General features: G+C 36.2%; 2 protein-coding genes and 1 pseudogene across 2 annotated transcripts; 2 read left to right on the top strand and 1 right to left on the bottom strand.

Moving 5' to 3' along the window:
* Positions 1–7,059: 7,059 nt before the first annotated feature.
* LOC113713095 (U6 spliceosomal RNA) lies at positions 7,060–7,173 on the bottom strand (annotated as a pseudogene).
* Positions 7,174–7,785: 612 nt separating this feature from the next.
* Positions 7,786–10,366, top strand: LOC113711742 (uncharacterized). Its single transcript, XM_027234934.2, has 3 exons — positions 7,786–8,279; positions 8,404–8,490; positions 9,520–10,366. Exons 1-3 carry the CDS (start codon positions 7,857–7,859, stop codon positions 9,667–9,669), a joined length of 660 nt encoding a protein of 219 aa, XP_027090735.1. The 5' UTR covers positions 7,786–7,856; the 3' UTR covers positions 9,670–10,366.
* A 454-nt stretch (positions 10,367–10,820) lies between these two features.
* Positions 10,821–15,886, top strand: LOC113712217 (amino acid transporter AVT6A). Its single transcript, XM_027235542.2, has 5 exons — positions 10,821–11,533; positions 11,968–12,120; positions 12,905–13,108; positions 14,153–14,618; positions 15,200–15,886. The coding sequence occupies exons 1-5, from the start codon at positions 11,116–11,118 to the stop codon at positions 15,336–15,338; spliced, it is 1,380 nt and encodes a 459-aa protein (XP_027091343.1). The 5' UTR covers positions 10,821–11,115; the 3' UTR covers positions 15,339–15,886.
* The last annotated feature ends 4,503 nt before the right edge of the window (positions 15,887–20,389 follow it).

Below are 20,389 nucleotides of genomic sequence, written 5' to 3'. Positions count from 1 at the left end.
AAACTTTAAATATTTACTCGTGACACGAGTTTTTTTTCCTATTATTGTATATAATATTCTCATAGTGTAAAGCCACGGCTGCTGAGCTCACTCGACGGACAAGCTTTGAAATGTGCTCGGACTCGACTCGCCAAATGGAAGCTCGAGCTCGATTCGTTTATCACAAACGAGCCGAGCTTGCACGAGCTCGTGCAAATTAATCCCAATAAAAACATATACTTTTCAATTCTTATACTTTTGAATTGTGAAATGATATATATATCCTTAGTTATCGAGCCTAATCGAGATACTCAAATTTTGAACTCGACTCGTTTATCATAATTAACGAGTCGAGGTTAAGCCTTATCAAATCGAGGTCAATCGAGCTTTCGAGCTGTTCATTCCATTTAACGACACTAATCGTATGATGTCAAGCTGAAAAATGTAAGAGTTAAAAGTGTTGGGTGCTCTTTGGGCGTATTGTGTTGCACGTTATGTGACAATAAAAGGATAAAAAAATTTTAGTTATGTGACAATAAAAGGATAAAAAAATTTAGTTAAGGATGAGTAATCTTTAAGAGAACACGTAACGTTCGTTGATTTGGTTTTGGAACTTTCTGTATTCGTGGCTCCGAAAAGGCATAAAATAACGAAAGAGCCGTGAAAAGCGTATTTGGTCCCAGTCAAACGCTTTTATTGGCCTCGATGGAACGGTGATACAATGAGTGCTCGACAGCGCCAAAGCGCGTAAAGCCACAGCTACTTTTGCCGTTCCTTCCTCGACCGCAAGTGTCACCAATTATCTGAAAAAAAAGAAAAGAAAGTAAAACACTTTTGTAGATGGTGGAAACCATTCGTGCGCAATCAAATTGATGATCTTTCATTCATTCATGTCTAAACATGGAGATTAATCGGAAGGGGGCCAAGTTCTTTCGTCCAATTTCTCTTGAATTATCGTGCACAAATAAAACTTACGATTATAATACACTATCTAGATGATCTGTTTTAGAAAAATAAATTTAATTTAAAATATCATCATTTGCGGTGATACTCTAAAACACTCATAAGTTTTTTAAAAAATTTAAAAATACTTCGAATCGAATAAGGCACTGGTGACGAGGTGACTGGCAAGTGGCGGTGGATGAATATGAAAGGAAGCGAATTTAGTAAAAGATCACTTTGTTATAAAGATACTAGTTAAATCACTTGATTATTTATCTGTACAAATTTCAAATAGTGCTATCGCACCCAATCGATTTTTGAATATTAATTTACCATTGTAGAATAAATAAATTGCTATTTTACAAATTTCTGATTATTAATTTACTATTTATCCATAAAATAAATTGCTATTGAAGAATATTATAAATATTAATTTAAAGATATATCTCATAGAATTAATTACTTTTATTTTTGTACAACAAATTTTGCATCATCATTACTATTAGAGATTCAATTGGTTGCATACAACTTAAACTTTATATTATATGATAAACAAGCAACAATGATCCTTTATTGCTTTTCTTCTATCGGATAAAAATCAATTGTCACTATTCTATAGCATACATCTTACATTTTTACACTTTTTTTTTTTTTTTTTTACTTCAAGAAAAGTGCAGCATGATATTACTTCAACATATGCAATCATGCAAAGATCATGCTTTCCCGTTTATTATCCAACTCCTCAAAGTACAATTCAGTCACTAGATCCTCCGTCAATGCAACATGTTCTGAAGATTAATTGGTGCCTGCATCTTTTGATAAGAATTAGTTTTTCAATAATAAAATAATATTGAATAAATTATTCTAAATTTTTAATTATTCTTTAATAAATATATAAGTTTCGTGCTAGTTTGAACTATTCAAATACTGAATGTAAATCCACAAAATATTTTACAACAAAAAAAGAATTAGTTTTTTAAAATATTTTTCACCTAACTTGTTTAAATCCACGATGTAATCCAACCATTTTTTTCCCCTCAACTTTTCAGATGTACGTAAATAAATCGAATCTGGTAATGTCAGTTTCACAATACGAAAAGGGATCTTACCATTTCTGTTCCGTCTTTCACCCAAGTGGGAAGATCGTGAATAACCGGTTGAAAGGCCATCAACTATAAACATGCAAGACGAAAGCTCCTTTAACCCGGGACCCACCAATGACGAAGGCTTCTTGAATGTGCTTGGACTAGGGTTGCGGAGAAATCGAATTGATCGCGAGCGGCTCAAATATGAACTCGATTCCAGTTCGAGTTCGAGTTAAACAAGTCGAACTCAAATTCGAGCTTGAGTTTAGAAACATTAAGCTCGTTGATTTGCGAGCGACTCTCGAGTTCGATTATATATTTTTTATTTTTATTTTAATAGTAAAATTACATATATATTTATAATATTTTATTGTTTATTAAGAAAATTATTATTTTATTTATTTTTAAAAATAAAATTATTATTTTTATTTTTTAAAAATAAAATAATAATAATGATTATTTTTATTAAGCTCGAACTTGAGCTTGACATTTTGAGCTCATTGAGTTCAAACTCGAGTTCAAACTTCATAAAATTAACTGGAGACTCGGTTCGATTAGATCAAAACTCTACTCTACTCGACTCGTTTGCACCCCTAGCTTGGACAATGATCATGAGGCGTCGACTACCAATAGAGACTTAGGTTTGTTTGTATTGTAATTTATTTGTCAAATTTTATTTATTAATAGTAATAACATATTTTTTAATTAATTTTTTTTATCTTACATACATGATAATCACATTAAAAATGTTTTACATTATTTTTTCAAAAAACTATTCCAAATAATTTTTCTATCTAAATCACTCGGTACTACTATACTTTTTTTTGGTCTTAATAGTTCAACACATTTGGAGAAGGCAACCGCTGAACTTTAATCTAAGTAGTCAGAGAGTCTCTTAATTAGAGCTCTCTTCCATGCATCAAGTTAGGAATGACAATGGAACAAGAGATCCTCCCCACCGCGTCGTAAGAGAACTCCTCCGACCTCCGCCGCCTTATCCGCAGATTCCAATCCCCCTGCCCTGATCTCTTGTGGGTGTGCCCACGGAGCCGCTTTCATATTTTTTTTCGTCGAGTCAATTTACTAATAATACTCAATTTATTGCTATTGTTACTGCAAATACTGCCGCTACTGCTACTACAATTACTACTGGTCCAACCCTTTGTAAACTTCACAAATTACAGCCTTGCGAGCATGCAATTTAGCAGACGAAACATGATCTCTTCTTCAAGAATGACAAGAAGTTGCAAAAAACATAGCCACTGTTGGATCAGACCAGAGGAAAAAAAAAAAAGAAAGAAAGATCAAGAAGCTTGAAAAACCGGCTATATCAAACTCTGAGGGATCAGATCAAAACGATCTGCGACATTGCATCAATCACTAGAAACATTATGCACCGACATGTCTGTAAATACTCGAAATAAGACCCTATTATACATTAATTCTTGTTTCCTAGTTCTCCTATTAATTTAGGCTTAACCAAATTAAAGTACAAAAAAACACTTATATTGAAGACTTTCTTGAAAATAATGTCAAACATTTTCTGCATTTAACCAAAATCTAGGGTTAGGTAGTTGATCGAGCAGCCCTGGAAAAATGCCAACCCCATAATATATATTATGGGTTGTCCCTAGTATATATTCTTGCGTGCGCTTGAACTTTACTTCATCAACTACAAATTCATTGGTTGATAAAAGCCACCCAATAAGTGCTCCCGATTCATTTAATTAAGAAATTTAGGACAGCAGCAAAATATATAGTCAATTGACGAGAAAGAAATATCCAACTACCGGACCTTTTCTGCAGCATGCAAGGAGCATATGGGAAGCGGGATGGTCATTTGAGGGACGTGGATCAGAAGATGTATTATGTTTCTTTTTCGCGCTTATAGTCAATTCTAAAGGCGACATTAGTTTTGTTCTCCACTAATTTTTCCTTTTAAGAATTAGTTTTAACACATTTCTATGTGATAGTCTCAACTGTTTTTCATTTAATATTTGCTTTTCTTTTCGAAATCAGCTCTTACAAAAATCAGAATTAATTGGAGATTAATTAGCCCATTACAACCATGTACGAACTCGACCACCCCATGACGATTTGAGTGTGTTAACTTTACTTTTTCACGTACGCATGTCGGATAGGACTGTTCATCTGAAAATGGAGGTAGCTGACGAGGGGACGGAATGGAAAAATGGGTTTAAATATTACTAGCTTGTAGCTGGATTAGATACTACTAGCCTACGAAATTTTGCAAAACGACGTATCAACAAATATTTCTTGACTAATAATAACTTGCTTTATACTCATGTGAAAAAGAAAAAGAAAAAAAAAAAAAACCGTTCCTTTCATTCCTCTCCCGTTGGTCGAGCGTCTTCAAACCTTCTTTGGTCCGAGAGAAGGGGGCGGCTATCTTGCAGGAGTCGTTTTGGTTGTATGCCACCATCATTGATGGGCGTTGGTTGCACATGGGCTAATCAATTCGACTCAAGCTCCGGCGCCAATTTCGTTGCATTTGTTCTCCTCTTCTCTTCTTCCCCAATTTTTCTATGTTATCATTTAGATAAAACCCGACTGTTCCTTCGAGAGGCCCGGCAACAATTGCAACAAAGAATGCGATATTTAATCATTAAAAAGTGCCATTTTCCAAATAAAAAAAAAGCTATCACAGGAGAAAGAGACTTCTTGCGGGAATTTTTTGGGTCCACGAACGAAACTTTGATGTCGTTTCTTCGTTTTGAGGCATGCACCTAGTTGTGACTTGTTACGTGCGTACATACAATTCCCTTGCAACGTTCAATCCAATAATTGTCATGCCTACGTAGAAGCTTTATATAAACACGTAATGGGTGTTGGTCATCACCAAAGTCTTTTTAAGTTTTGATGCAGTGGGAAGTTAAACGTTTAAATTTTGCTTCGTATCACTTGTCACAATATGTGTTTTGCCATTTAGATGGCTTAAATCCATACGAGTGCGCAGTGCATTCATCTTATTCGATGGTGATTCAATTCCCGTCGATTCTTTCATAGGGCTAGTTGGACCCTCTCCTTAAAATAGATTAGGAGTAGATCTAGAATAGATAAATACGATTGACAAAAAAAAGAAAAAAAAAGCTTTATAAAAACGTGATTCACATTTTGCATGGCGAATTTGAATGACAATTGTAACCCCAATTGATGCTGACGGTCCAAGTAAATTACACCTTTCTTGCTGAAAATTACACAGCCATCAATTTACCCGCAATAGTTTTGATGACTCGTGCATACTCATATATTGTCTAGTCTACTCTGCTCAAGATAAGGAAGGACACCGAAGAATGATGCCAAATTCGATTCCAGAGTCAATTTGGACATCTCACGATTCACGAACTGAATGAACGTAAGGGATCCTCAAATCTACTTTATACGATTTTCCCATAAAGTGAATTTCATTGTTGATCGAGAAATGCAACTAGTACTATCAACTATCAAGAAGAAGAAGAAGAGGGAATGAGAGTTTCAGGTATTAGCTAGGCGGTCTGCCCTGTTCCATATCTAGTGCACATGGACTCCACAATGTCGCCCCGATCGAGAAAAGCCCCCTTTCTTCAGCCACAGAAACCAAAAGAAAAAACAAAAGACTTTCACTTGGTTGTTGGTACAGTTTCGTGTGCATAACTTATGGTTGGTAGATGAAGAAGGCGGTGTGGTGGTGCAACAAAATGTTGTGTTTTTCTTTTTTTTTTTGGGTTATCTAAAGATATTGTATAAGTATCTCATTGGCCACAAACATTTTCAGAAGCATATCAGTATTGTGATTGGCATTCTAATTAATTATAACATTAAATAAATGATTATCAGATATCTTTAGGAATAGAGAAATGCGTCTGGATATGACAAAAATATTTCGAGAGGACAAAAGTTCATTCATTTGATTATTGTTATGACATTTATTTTAGGTGAACCTAAAATGCTATATTAAAGGGAGACCGTATAAGTGTACAAAATGAGAAGCTTTCCTAAGGCGAATACACTCAGCATAAGATAACAACCAGCTTGCGTAGCAGAAAAATTATCTTTTGATCAAAATTTTTTAAAATCAATCATCAATTTCTGCGTTACTCTTACTCCCACTCCACTTCAATTTATTTAGGGGAGGACCCAACAATCGAGTCAAGCCAACTAAAATGAGTGATTTTCACGTTTAGATTAAAAGAGTACATTATTATACGCCCTTTAGATCTTGTAGTGTATAAGTTTTAACTAGTTGATTCGACTAGTGATCAACTCACTTAAGACTATTTTGGACAGCACTAAAAGTTGCCAGTTAGCATTATTGTCTCCATTAAATCCCCTCCAAGTCGTAACAACAGGCTATTGCATGCATCATTGTTCCTTAATGACACTCTGCAACACCGCAGTTGAAGGCGCGCAGAGATTCACACACGTTATTAAAAACGAAGTACAAAAAGTGATTTTGATCGTATAATTTATTTTGACCAAATATTGACCGTGAATAGCTCAGAAGTGGTCCATCTGATGACCGCTCCTGCCCCTGATCCATGTAATACATGGCTGCAAGGAGATATAATCTGCAAAACTGGCTAGCCAAGGCTTCTTGCCGTCGTCCTCGTCATCTTTTTTTTTTTTTTTTTTTTAAACCAAACTAGAAAATAAGAAAAAAACAAAAGGATTTTTTCTTTGTTCTTGGTTGTATATTAATGATGGTTTCGCGATGAAAGGAATCTTATGGTTGGGTTATCCTTAACCAATGTACCGGACCTTAACTTAGAACACAATCACACATACATACAATATACTCACATATCCAGTTGCATCTCTAGGTTGGACAGGGTTTTGCATGAGATTCATCGCGTAGACTAACAAAATTTACTGTCTAAATAAGATATCATTGTACCACAGGTGATGACTTTTATGTCGCGTAATAGGCCTGGATAAGCTTAAAAGTCGAAGACAACAACTGGTACCTCTGCACAAAATTCCATGAAAAGATTCGCTGCAGGGACAACCTGTACTGCTACTTTTCTATTTGCAACCTTCTTTTGTTATTCTTCTGAAAAATGCATATTTAATCTAATCTTCGATTTGTGCGTGTCATCCTTGTGCAGGTGGGCCATGCTGATCTTGTCCGTTTCGTTCCAAGGGGACATATTTAATCTGATCCATTTTAGAAATTTACAAAAGTAATAAATTGTATCCCGATGATGCAATTAATGAGTGAATAGTTGAGTTCGGACTTGGGACTCGGCTGTTGTTGCAGCAAAATTCTTTGGATTATTTGTATGTGACTGCAGCAAAATAACCCATGGAGCACGCGAACACAAATTGACTCAGTTGAAAAGAACAGATTATTTTCTTACAAAAAAATCGCGTGTTCGAATTCCATCATCATCGATGTAATGGTTGTATTAGTGGACGATTTGTAAGAACATCTATAAGTGATCTATTATCCTGGAAGCATGTCTTGACCTGTATAAATGGTACTTCTGGGAATTCTACAATCCAATTGACAGAACTTCGAGTGAAATACCATGCGCGTATAATTTTAATAAAAGACAAGAGTTTAAATGGGCTTTATCAAATGCAGATGTTGAAAGGAAAAGCCCATTAAGTTTTATGGGCTTCGGTCCAAACTATTCCAAAAGCCCGCTCCATGACGAATTCTTATTTTCCCTCCTTGCCACTGGATCCAAACTATAGGCGTAAGAAAAAGTCATTGTTCGAAACCAAAACGACGCCGTTAGGACGTCACCTCTGGTCTTTGACTCTGCGCGGACGCTTTCAAACAAGGTAAAATAGTCACAAACTGTGAATTGAAATGGGGTAAAAAAAAAAAAAGGGGATTGCAGAGTGATGGCAGGCATGGAGTTGAAATGCTCGGAAATAAGCTCATGGAAGGCGGCTCTGTCGTCCTACAAGTCCAGCATCGAATCCTTAAACAAACCAAACCTTATATCGCTCGACAATTTCTACACGAACGAGCTTCCGGTACTGGTAAAGCAGAGGAACCCTACTCCATATATAACGACTGATGAACTCTCAAAATTAATGCAGTGGAAGCTGAGCAGGGGCAAATGGAGGCCCAGGCTGCTGGACTTCGTTTCTTCGCTGAACGACGACGTTGTCAAATCAGCCTCGCGAAAAGCGTTCGAGTCGTTGCCGGACGTTTCTAAAGCTGTTAAGGAGCTCACCGTCTTGAAAGGCGTGGGTCCCGCCACTGCCTCCGCTATTCTCGCTGCCCATGCTCCTCATATTACTCCATTCATGTCCGACGAGGTACAAAAATTAAGAGAATTTGTGGAGTAATTTTTCTTGAAGAAAATAATAATAATAAAGGAGACATTTTATGTAAATTAATTAATTATTTTTTTTTGGGTGGCTGCGAATGTGGTTGAATTAGGCGATGGAAGCAGCAATTGGTAACACGAAGGACTATACATTGAAGAGTTATCTAGTTTTTGTGGAGAAGTTACAGGCCAAGGCAATGGTTGGTTTGAATTTATTTATTTTTTTCTGTGTTTTATTTTTATTAATCAGAGATTGTTGCTACTGCAACTTCGAGCTGAATTTTGCAGCTAACTAATATATTTCCGGATGTTTTTGGTATCAAGTGTATCCTGTTATAGAAAATGATCAGAATTCAAAATTATTCAGTTGCAATTAATTTATCTACTGCATCTATTTTTTTTTTTAAATGTTTTTCACTGCATTCTAGAAAAACATATTTTCGTCAACAAGTTAGTTTTTGCTGATTGATGCGATTCCTTCGACTTGGCTGCATCGCAATGCACATTACCAATTGCTCTGCATTGCCATATTGAACTGATTCTTGCCGTGGCTTGTGCTTCAGATTTGGTGCCATATAATCATGAAATTATGATTTTATTTATCTGTTTATTTTTGTCTTTGCAACCATCACCTTGTGGTGCTGGAGTGTCTTTTTAATATGAAGGCCTTGGTTACCGTCTGGCATCTTATGTCGACGGTAATGCTAGTGCTTTTACATGTTTAATTACTATTAATATAATTATGTGCTTCAACATCTTTCCCTTCAATTCAATTTACTCTTCCTGGATCTCTGGGCAGAGAGGGTATCCGAATCTTCTTGAATGTTTACTAGGTTCAATCACTTAGACATTGCCAGAAAATTTTTTAGCCTTCAGAATTGATCATCCTAAACGGCAGCCCAGAATACATAGGAAGATCTTGGGGTAGTAAGGGGCTGGGGTATATGCTGCATTAGGCCCCAGAGGTCCTAGCTTTGATACCATCTTTGATGGCTTGTTTGAAAGGTGAAACTCTTGATGAAGGATGGTGTATCGTCTATTTACTTCTTGCATGCTGATGTAGCTACTTTGATATGTGATATTTGGGTGTTTACATGAATGACTTGATATAGACTGAACTGCACTATTGGTCCTAGCCAAACTGCTATCTTATCGTGAGTTGGATTTTCTTTCTGTTTGACATTGCATCTTTTGTTGTTTGATGCAATCTATTGAAAAATTGCTCTTAGGAACTTTCGAGCGAGGAGGACCTATTCACGCCATCAGATGTTGAGAGGGCTTTGTGGAGTTCTTCTGTAGCTGCCAAGTCAAGAGCTCTATCATCAAAGCCTGCTGAGGTTGACTTAGACAAGAATTCCAAAAGAAAGAGAAAGCGGTGATTGGAAACTAACTAGTCTGATTCTGGTACTAACTAGCACAGAAGTTAATTCTTGCACTGTGCAGCCTGGATTTTCTTCCCATGGAATATGTCTATTGCAAGACAATTTTTGGTACAGTTTGGTCTATCTCGCTCTGCCTCAGGTTGACATCATGGTCTTGGACTCATAGCTGTGCAGTCTTCTAATATGAGAAACCTGACCAATGCTCATAAATCTACTGCTAATTTCTGTGGTCTCTTGGGCCTTCCATTGGGTTGGAATCTACAAAATAAGGCGATAATTACTGGTTTCCAAACTCTCAACTGGTCGGTCATCTCTGATTATCGTTCTGAGCGTGATGACCTATTGCTGCATTGCCTCATAATGCAAGGATGAAGGGCGCAGACAAGCTGAGTACAGAGCAGTTTTAAACTGCTAGGGGCATTTATCTTTACTCTTTTTAGAATTTGAGACAGCACGGCCAACCTGAACGCTAGGTTTTAGAACGAGGGGGTTGCTTGAGACTTGTTGCACTTGCATGAGGTCGCGGATGCATTAACTACCATTAGCCTGGGCTATTGCTTGTACATTTACCCAAATATGTGTAGCTTAGCGGGCTATCGCTTATTTTCGGCTTAGGCTGGGGGCCAATAATTGGCTTCAATCTAGATACCATTTAGATTGGCTTCAATCTGCAATATCCAGTTCATTTCGATCATTTCTTTTTAGCAGACGTAGCTGCCAAAAGGGTGGGGCTTAGGTTTTCTAATACGGTACTTGTTTAGCTGTCATATGCCTAGTTCCTTTGTTAATGGTTGGAAATGCGAGTCTGGTGAAGAAGCTGTTTAGCTTGGGAAAGAAATCTTTTGGCCAAAATATCTACCTAACTTTGGGCTACTCTTTGCACTTGATTATGCATACCTAACTTTGTAATGAAAAAAGATGCAAAACTTGATTTCAGTAGTATTAGTTCAAAGTTGCTTGTCGGAAAGGGTCACATGTTTTTTATGATGGATAAAACAGGGAAATATGTAATTTACTACTTCTGAGTGCTAATCCGTGCACAAATGATAATAATCGAAAATGAAAAACAATCGGTAAAAGCTTATTATATACACTAATTAAAATGATTAAATAATCATTTATCTGTTGGTATGGAAAAAAAAAAACGGAAAGAAAAAACTCTTTAGCATTTAGCATGGTTATTATCCTGTAGAATATGTTGGTAGACATTTCTTCATTTCACACACTAGAGTTTAGAGTTTAGACACAGGAAAAGTCCATGTCCTAACTGCCAGTTTCGGGTCCCATCATCGCCGATTTGTTACCATCTAATTGGCTTCCACGTCCACGTTACTTCCCGCGTAAACTCATAACACAAAGCCTCGTCCAGGCACCGTCTACGTTTGTTTGATATATTCAGTCGGATCAATCCATCTGACAAATTCTAACCAGAAATTTACGAGAATGTCCTACGTCGATCGCAAGTATCGCCGGAGCCCTAAATCAACGCCGCTCCTTCCAAGCAAGCGTGTTGCCGACGGCGATGGGGAATTTCACCAGGTCGGCAGCTTCGACGTCGATGGGGCCTCATTCTCTGGCGCCGTTTTCAATCTCTCTACCACCATCGTCGGCGCCGGAATTATGGCCCTTCCCGAAACGCTGAAGCAATTAGGGATGGTCCCGGGGTTAATCTTCATCGTTCTTGCGGCAATGTTGACGGAAAAGTCTGTTGAGATTATTTTAAGGTTTAGTAAAGCTTCCAAAGCCACCTCTTACTCCGGCTTAGCCTGCGATGCATTCGGCAGCGCCGGCCGGACTCTGCTTCAGTTCTGCATTGTGATTAACAACGTCGGCACTCTTGTTGTCTACATGATTATCATAGGTATTGGTCCTAAGCTCCAATCATTTTTGTTCTTTTTTTTCCTTTTTTGGCTTTTCTTATCTAATTTTATGGGCTTACATACATTGGGTTTCAGCTAGGTTTTAATATGAGCTGAAGTTGCTTTTTTTTTTTTTGGGAGAAAATCCAATTTCTGATGTTTTTATTTTCATTTTTTTTGCCTTCTGGGATAAAGTATGATATGTTTTCATCAATTTGTGATTAGAATTTTGGTGGCGTTGAATTTTACGAGGCTCAATTTGAGCTAAGCTATGTTAGGTGTGCCACCCTGGTAGACCAAGGGCAGTATTTGCTGGGGTGAGGATGAGGTAAGTGCAACTGTAGATGGTGTCCTAGTGGGAATAATATTGGTGCTACATGCTGAAGGACGAAGAATCCTTTGGGAAGTAACTTTAAGCTGGTGTCTCTGGTGACAGGTGATGTGCTATCAGGGTCTACGTCAGATGGGGTGCATCATTCCGGTGTAATGGAAGAATGGTTCGGTCAGTATTGGTGGACTAGACGATCTTTCGTGCTGCTTCTAACAACCCTTTTTGTTTTTGCTCCTCTGATATCATTCAAGCGTGTTGGTGAGCATCCAAAACTCTTTCCCGTCTTATAATCTTACTATTTCTACTTTGAGTTGTATATAATAACTTCACACTAAGTGCCTGGTTTTGTAGAAGTTTCCTGATATTGAATTCTTGTTTAATTTTACATCACAGCGTACACACATTCAAGTGATGGCCCAATTTGTGTAGATATGTTGTTCATTTTGTGTCACCCGTCTCTGAAAGTTATGGTGGTTCATTAGCTATCCAGAAATGTTAAACCCCTTGGGATCCATTATATTCAATATATCATTTTGGTTTGGAGAAAAAGCTCCTATGAAAAATTTTACCCATGGAGTTAATACCCATCTAACTGACCTTTCTTTCCTCAATGAAATGTAGTATTATCCCTCTGAATTGAGTAAATCTAGAGCTTGTTCTTTGTTGAAGAGATTTAATTAAATTGAGATAAAGTTTGAAAACAAGAGATACTAGGTTAAGATCCAATCACCCTTTATTGAACTCTGTGAGCCTAAAAGAGAAAAAATCATCACAAGTTTAATCTGAAAGGATTGAGATTGTGGCATATCGCTAGTTGCACTCCTTTGATTACCATTGAGTTTAATGCTTTTATTTCGGTAAGATAGTAGTACAACTTCGGCTATTTGGTAGAAACCTTTCTTGTAAACATAGTAGAAGATTAGCAGTTGCTCAAGCATTTAGTTTTGTCCATGATCATCTAACAAGCATCATACCAGCTAGATTCTTTGATATACACGCTAGCTTATCACCATTGGCTAATATTAGTAATTTCCTTAACTAGATTCACTGAGATACACATCAGCTTTGTCGGTGGCTTTGGCTGTTGTATTTGTGGTGATCACAGCAGGAATAGCCATTATTAAACTGATAAATGGCAGCATTGGAATACCACGTTTGATGCCAAAACTTGTTGATCAGGCATCTTTTTGGAGGCTTTTCACCGTTGTTCCTGTACTTGTTACTGCCTATATTTGTCATCACAATGGTAAGTTCTGGTCTTTAATCTATTTGGAGCTGTTTTACTTAATTTTACTGTTGCACAAGGAACTCGCTTGTGTATTTTATTTGGGTGTCTTGCAGGAGAAAAGCATATCACTGTTGCCTATCTCTTCCAATTAAATAGTCCATTTTTAGCCTTTTGGTGTTGGCAATGAATGCTTTACAAATAGTCATATTAGTGACTGAAAAGTTGAAATAAGAATAGCACTATGCAATTCTAACTTGTCATTTGCATAGTTTTACTGCCATTGTCAAGTGTAGATGTGTCTGGAACTTTTAACTAATGATTTTTCAAAATGAAAATTTATAGTCCTTGATGTTTTTTGAGAAGAAAATTGTTATCATCTATGATGAATTAAGAAGTGTAATTATGGGTATCATGTGTACTTTGAAAGTTGTTACAACTTACAAACATTTTAAAGTAATTTAATGTCACAGTAGATGTACCCGGTGTGTTTATGCATGGTCTAAATTGGAATATGTATGTGGTTTGTGTTTTTATTTAATAATTCAAGGAAATGCCTCATCATGTTCGTGTTATCTTGTCTGAGTGATGGCCTTCTTACAAGGATACTTCATGTGTTTTAGAAACATTTCTTATGCATAAATGAGTATGCTGGAAAATGTTTAAATCTGGGGCAATTAAGTGATTTTCTTTGCAATGTGTAATTCTAAACATCACATGGGGAAAGCTTTAAGCACAAATAAAATAGGGGGAGTTTTAAGTGTATGCAGATTGAATGTTGGATTATTTGGGATGTTCTTAAATATTGGGGTGGAAAATGTATGAATTTGATTTTGGCATTTAGCAATTTATTACTTACCATGGTGGAAATGAGGAGATTATCCTGGTCGGGCAATCAATGCTATCAAGGCATGGTGCCAGCTGATAGAGCTCGAGAAGTGATCCTGGAAATTGATTTTACTATCATCTTAGAGTGTTTGAGATTTTCTGCTGCATTATAAGTACTTTTTCTTCTCTTGCCACTAGTTGCTTTTTGCTGATTGCTTCTCTGTACATGTGTTACAGTTCATCCTATAGAGAATGAGCTAAAAGACTCCGCACAGATGAAATCTATAGTCAGGACGTCAATCACTTTGTGTACATCTGTTTATTTAGCAACTAGCTTCTTTGGATTTCTCCTCTTTGGAGATCAGACAATGGATGATATACTCTCCAATTTTGATGGCAGTCTTGGGATCCCATATGGCTTACTGCTTAATGATGTGGTGAGAGTGAGCTATGTAGTTCACCTGATGCTTGTATTTCCCATTGTATTCTTTTCTCTTCGCCTCAACGTTGATGGCCTTGTGTTCCATCACGCAATTCCTATTGTTTATGATAATAGAAGATTCTTCTCAATTACTGCAACCTTAATCAGTTTCATCTTTGTGGGAGCCAATTGTGTACCTAGCATCTGGGATGCTTTTCAGTTCACTGGAGCTACAGCTACAGTCTCTGTTGGTTACATATTTCCTGCTGCCATTGCACTTAGGTGAGTAGAGAGTTAATGGTTTCCATTCTATGAATTATACACTTAAGAAGCATGCTAACATCTATTCTCTTAGTTGATCTTGTGTATACAAGCTATGCGCTCGGTACAGATTAAAAAATAATAATAAATAAAAAATATAATTTGATAGATTTTTCTTAGATTGCCACATCTGCAGGACTGAAAGTGATAGAATACTGTATTTTGTTGCTCCTCTGCTTTCAGTTCTGCTGTATATAAGCTAGATGCCTGTCATTTGTGTAGGCTTAAAACAGAAGATTAGGAATGTTCAAAATGTAGATGGGCTGTAAATTTAATGATGAGCTTGTTTAAACTCAACTCCACTTGTTATATATGTTCCTAAATCGGTAATTCCATTCCCAAGAAGGATACTCATTGTCCTTAACTGTTAGTTCCAGATTGGACACAAGGAGACATTACCTTTCTGACACTGTTGTACAGATAAATTTTCAAAAACATTCTCTCCCTTTTTCTCACCTTGGAATCATCACTTGCCAACTATTATTCTTCCTTTTTGGTTTTATGTTTCCAAATTTTCATGTTATGTGGTTATGCTTGTGCAGAGATACTCATGGCATTGCGACCAAGAATGACAGGCTTGTGTCATGGGTCATGATACTCCTGGCTGTGTCTTCAAGCAGTGTGGCTATCTGCAGTGACATCTACAGCAGTTTTATTAGCAGTAGAGGAGTTGATACATAGCCTGAAAAGAAGAGAGGATATAGGAGACTTGTCATGCAGTGAAGACACGGAGAGGGTTACAGATATTGGTTAAGACTGACTATCAGGTTCATCGATTCTATTTGCCCTGTACATCCAGTGCCACACTACTTGGTAATCTGAGTCCTGAGAAAATGAAAGCCTTAATTTACGTTTAAAGGACTAAAGAATCCCAGAATCAACTAGAAATGAGCAATTCTTGGACAGTCTGAGTTGGGTGTGTTGTCTTGGTTCTGGAGATGCTGTGGCTCATAAAATTCAAATGTAGGGTGAATTGCTGGCCAGCCATCCATAGATGCTTTTTTAAAATTTTGAAGTGTAATCAATTTTCTTAATCTGTACATTTGGTTAACCAGGTTAGGGCGAAAATTCATAGTTTTTTCTCACTCATGTAGAAAAATCTGAGCTTCATAGGTTTGCTTCTTGGATTCTCTCTGCAGAATCCGAGTAGGGTGATGTTGTTGTTACACTCTCCATATTCGTCATAAATGCAAATCAAAGGAATCCCATGAGCTATAGTTATTAGTTAATTGTGGTCTTCATATAAATCGATGAAATACCTGTTTGAACATTTTGTCTGATGCGTTGAGTTATTTCTGTTGCTCCTAATGTCATATACATTTTTTTACTCTTTTTCGGTTAAGTAAGTCAGGCTTGTATCAATTATAAATTCTGCAAATCATAGTCAGATGAGCACTAATCGTTGCTGAAGTGATTCTCTCAAGTCTCATCTGCAGATCTAACCTATTGTAGACATCAGGCTTTGTTTCTGCAAATCTCTTCCTGGCAATGATGTACTGTTCTTGGCTAATGAATCTCAACTTGGGAGGCTTGTGATACCTGACCTGTATCAGGTATTAATGTGTGTGCCAAATGACGAACAGGTATTTCAATCCTGACATGTTGTGTTCCTCATTTACCAACCATGTTTGCATGAATCATGCATTGCACGATTCTGACGTATGCTTCTTTATTTAGAGTGGCGTCGTTTTGACTTTGTTTCTTCACCTTTTCTTTCTGGGACCATTTTTTTTTTCTTTTAACTTCCAACTTGCACATTCAAGATGTGGTCCAATACAACAAATAGTGAACGAGGATGCACGTCGTTCTTTTCTCAAGTGTCGAGTGACTAAGGGTCAGTTAGAAATTATTGTAAATAAAAACTATCTGAATGGTATAGGACATAGCTGGGGAAATGGGATTTTATATGGTTGACGATCTTTTTTTTTTTTTTTTTAATTATTCTTGAGGGCATTATATTTGACGACTTTAAAGAAGGCGCGATTCCAAATGGTACACCTGATCGTAGGTTCAGGCTCTGATTTTGTAGTCAAACAAAGCGAGAAACCCACTTTCCGTTGGTTAAACATATCAATGTTGGAACTTGTAAAAAAACTGGATTTCAGTCCAAATGCATTCATGCGAAGTGCTTCAAATTTATTCGTAGATTTACTTGGCAGAATTCTATAACTTCTTTGGGTGAGTGCCTAGTCTTTTAGAAATAGGTTGGTGATGCTGCCAGAGCACTTATTTTCTCGTTGGAGAGATTTTACTCTACAAGGAAAAAATTGCTCTGGCAAGAAAATAGTTGTTCTCGCATTATCGTCGGCCTTAAAAATGTAAAATTCAATAGAAAAGGCTGATAGATGCAAGGTAGAATAATACTTATTAGTGTATGTATTTTTATAATAAATTAAGCTAAAAGTGTAATTTAAATTTCTTTTTTGGTTAGATAATTTAAATGTCTTTACGAATGCCCATTGAGCATCAAGTAGAAAAACTGTATTCCTTTTTTCTTTCAAAGGTATGGAGATTGTTAATGCTAGGTACAAAAACAAATATTACTCCAAAAAAAAAAAAAGGCAAAGAGTAATTAACTATTTAGAAATCAGCCGTTGGAGTTGGCCAATGGCCAGGGGAGGGATATTAGAACGTTTCCTGTTGTTAGGTTCAGAATTCAAATTTTGGTTCTGACAACCACAAAAACAAAAACAAAAAAAAAATCTAGGTGGGAATCCGAACCTAATCCCTTTTCTTTCGTTGTATTAATATAAATGTGAAAAAAATTAAAATCATGCTTTACGTTTTAATGCAGTTTGCAGGGAGGTTGAGCTCGCTTTTTCAGCAGCTGGACAATTGAGGTGTGAAATTTAATGTCCGTCATTAATTATGTCCCATTTTATGGTATCATGTTCTTCATAATCACTAGTCTTTTATAAGATTCGTCTGAAGTTGATGTGGAAATCTCATTGACCTTGTTAACTGCCTAAACACATGCTAATTTTTCTGCCTGACTTCCTAGAAAAGGCCGTTGACATTTTAACTGTCATTTTCGTTATTGGAATTGATGGAACAGAGAATCCATACAAATTTTATTCTAGGCCACTTAATTTTAAACAAAATTAGTTTGCTTCCTGTTTTCTGATCAGAATTATTTTTTAAACAAAATACAAAATGGGCCTGTCGGCAAAACTCGAAAGAAATGACTTCACCTGACCAAAAAAAAAAAAGAAAAGAAAAGAAAGAAACACAATAAAGAAAGAAGATTTCGTTGGTTTATTGAAAAATCATGAAGAAGGCTTGAGACACATGGAACTGTTGTTGGAAAGTCATTATAGTTAGTGGGAACCGTGTTTAGGCCTTATATCAATCCGTTGCACCTGGCGCTACCTGAGGAAGGTTTGACAATTTGACATTTGATTTTTAATTACAGCTTGGCGGGCTCCTCGAGAAGAAAGAAACAAAAGTACATATTAACCGTAATGGACAGATCATACTCGGGGATATTTTTAAATAGGGTTGCAAAATAAATCAAATTATTTGACTTGATTAGAGTTCTTTTGAATTTAATTTGTCAATTAATCAAATTAAAATTGAACAGTAGTTTACATTCAATAACTTTCAAATTTAATAGAAGTGTCATTTAACCTTGATTTGGTAAATAAATAAATTAAATTTAAATAAATTATTGAGCTTGTTAAAATAATTAGACAAATTGATTAAACTCATTTACACCTCAACCTTTTAGTTAAGGTCATGGATTTGGAATTCAGATTTTTTTTTTAAAGTAGGAAAAGAGTGGAATTTAACAAATGGGAAGGGAGAATGAGAATTAGAATCCAAACCTAAAAAGACCAAAGCCATTAATACTTGTAAACTTTTTTTTTCTGTGTTTTTTTCGCACATGATATGATGCTTCCATTTTCAGGTAACTTTCACTACGTCTGGTCTAATATCAGGTTTTTCTTGCTTAGCACAGGAAAATAAGTGCTCTAATGCTGTCTCTCTTTCTTCTTTTTTTTTTTTTTTGCCCCCTTTTTCTCTCAATTCACCTTTGGAAATGGTTCTACCAGAAAGCTTTGGACCACTCAATTTTGAAAAGTGTTAAGAGTACTTCTTTCAAACATGTAACCATATAAGCACTTTTCCCGACAATAGTTTGTCTCGTTTGGCAAGTGAGTTTTTTGGGTATTTATCTAAAATTTTACTGTAACTTACTGTAGAAGTTTTTAAAAAAATTTTTAAGTGCGTAAATTTTTGAACATTTTGAAGTATGTAGTTTAAAAATTTTAAGAAGTTTTTTGAATTTACTGTAGTTAAAATTTTTAAAAAACTTGTAATAGACAAATTTAGCAAAAAAACTTATCTGCCAAACAATTGACAAAGGACCAAAATCTTTTCTATCCTCATCTAGTACACTCTCCCGTTGTAAATGGAAAAGATTCTCTGGACTAACAGTACTGTAGTGTGAAACTTTTACTCTATACTAGATGATAAACTGTGGAAATAAAGTAGACTGACTCATCTCTGATTTTGAGATGACCAAATTTCCGGGATGATTAGTAAGATGAACAAAGGAAAGGAGGCATCAAACGTTTCGGAAAACAAAATGGCCACCATGGCTTAGCAGTAACAATTTTGGGTTGGTTTTTTGGGGCTATTTTATATTTGATAAAATGGTTGAAGCATGATTTGATTTTTCAATTTTTAGCCATCCAACCTAACACCCCAAGCTCAAGAAAGAGAAACAATTAAGTAGCAAAAGAACCAAACATCACACTAGCGTCAAGAAGTTGCACACGTATGCTTCCATTTAAACATGACAAACTTTATTGTCACCGACAACCCTTTAGGCATATACAAATACTAATACTAATAATTCCTCAAATTCACGCTGCGATAGGTCAGGTCAGATTGATTCAAGCACAGCACATTCAAGCTACAATTATCTCCGAAGTTAATGTTTTTAGCTTATCACACGTAGTTTACCATGAAATAATTTGACTTAAGTGATAATTTATGAACTTGTTCATGAATCATCCTACATGATTAAAGGAAATACTTCTTCATATGGTATAATGAAAGATTTAGACGAATAAAAGCTGCTCAATTATTGAGTCTCTTTCAACTACTATGCTCTAATGATTAAGAGACTCCAAAAGATGTAGTATGGGCATTGGCCTGTGAGCCCCATCTGGGCTGTAAGCATATGCAGTTTAAAAGAAACTAATAATGGTTTGGCCAAATTAATTAGTGCACCGACATTAATATAATCTTGATCTCCTAATCGACCCTCCAGTTGTACTCGATGATTAAGCTTTTGAATACGATGACCAATTAGCGCCAATGTCCTTAATCTACACCTAACACATATATATTGATTGTAAAGTGTCCATCCGTTCGGTCCTACATGCTTTAGTTGGACCTTTTTTCTTTTTTTCTAATTCTTTTAACTTCTCTTTATTGTATTCTTGGTCAAATGTAAATATTCTATAGAGGATGATCTTGGAAACTTCTGTAATCCTATATGCTTCGATTGAGTAATCTATGGCTCCTGACACCTTTGACTCTTAAATATTTACTTGCATTATTGTGTTGGACACTTCTAACAGTGGACAAAGACGCACTGTTAGTTGGACCGTTCTCTAATCTCTTGCTTAAGCTGCATTAGGAGATAAAAATTGTATCTTGCTGCAGTTGAAATCAAGTATGATGAGTTTGGCTAGCCGTTTCCATGTCATATCATTTCAGGG

This window comes from Coffea arabica, chromosome 10e (genome assembly GCF_036785885.1).
Source record: "Coffea arabica cultivar ET-39 chromosome 10e, Coffea Arabica ET-39 HiFi, whole genome shotgun sequence".
NCBI lineage: Eukaryota > Viridiplantae > Streptophyta > Magnoliopsida > Gentianales > Rubiaceae > Coffea > Coffea arabica.
This window is presented reverse-complemented; position numbering and strand designations above follow the sequence as displayed.

Excerpts from the sequence above, each read along its gene's own strand:
- LOC113712217 (XM_027235542.2), top strand. The coding sequence starts at position 11,116 with ATGTCCTACGTCGATCGCAAGTATCGCCGGAGCCCTAAATCAACGCCG. Across the intron at positions 11,534-11,967 it reads TGTCTACATGATTATCATAG|GTGATGTGCTATCAGGGTCT; the intron begins GTATTGGTCCTA and ends CTCTGGTGACAG. Across the intron at positions 13,109-14,152 it reads CTATATTTGTCATCACAATG|TTCATCCTATAGAGAATGAG; the intron begins GTAAGTTCTGGT and ends CATGTGTTACAG.
- LOC113711742 (XM_027234934.2), top strand. The coding sequence starts at position 7,857 with ATGGCAGGCATGGAGTTGAAATGCTCGGAAATAAGCTCATGGAAGGCG. Across the intron at positions 8,280-8,403 it reads CTCCATTCATGTCCGACGAG|GCGATGGAAGCAGCAATTGG; the intron begins GTACAAAAATTA and ends TGGTTGAATTAG. Across the intron at positions 8,491-9,519 it reads AGTTACAGGCCAAGGCAATG|GAACTTTCGAGCGAGGAGGA; the intron begins GTTGGTTTGAAT and ends AATTGCTCTTAG.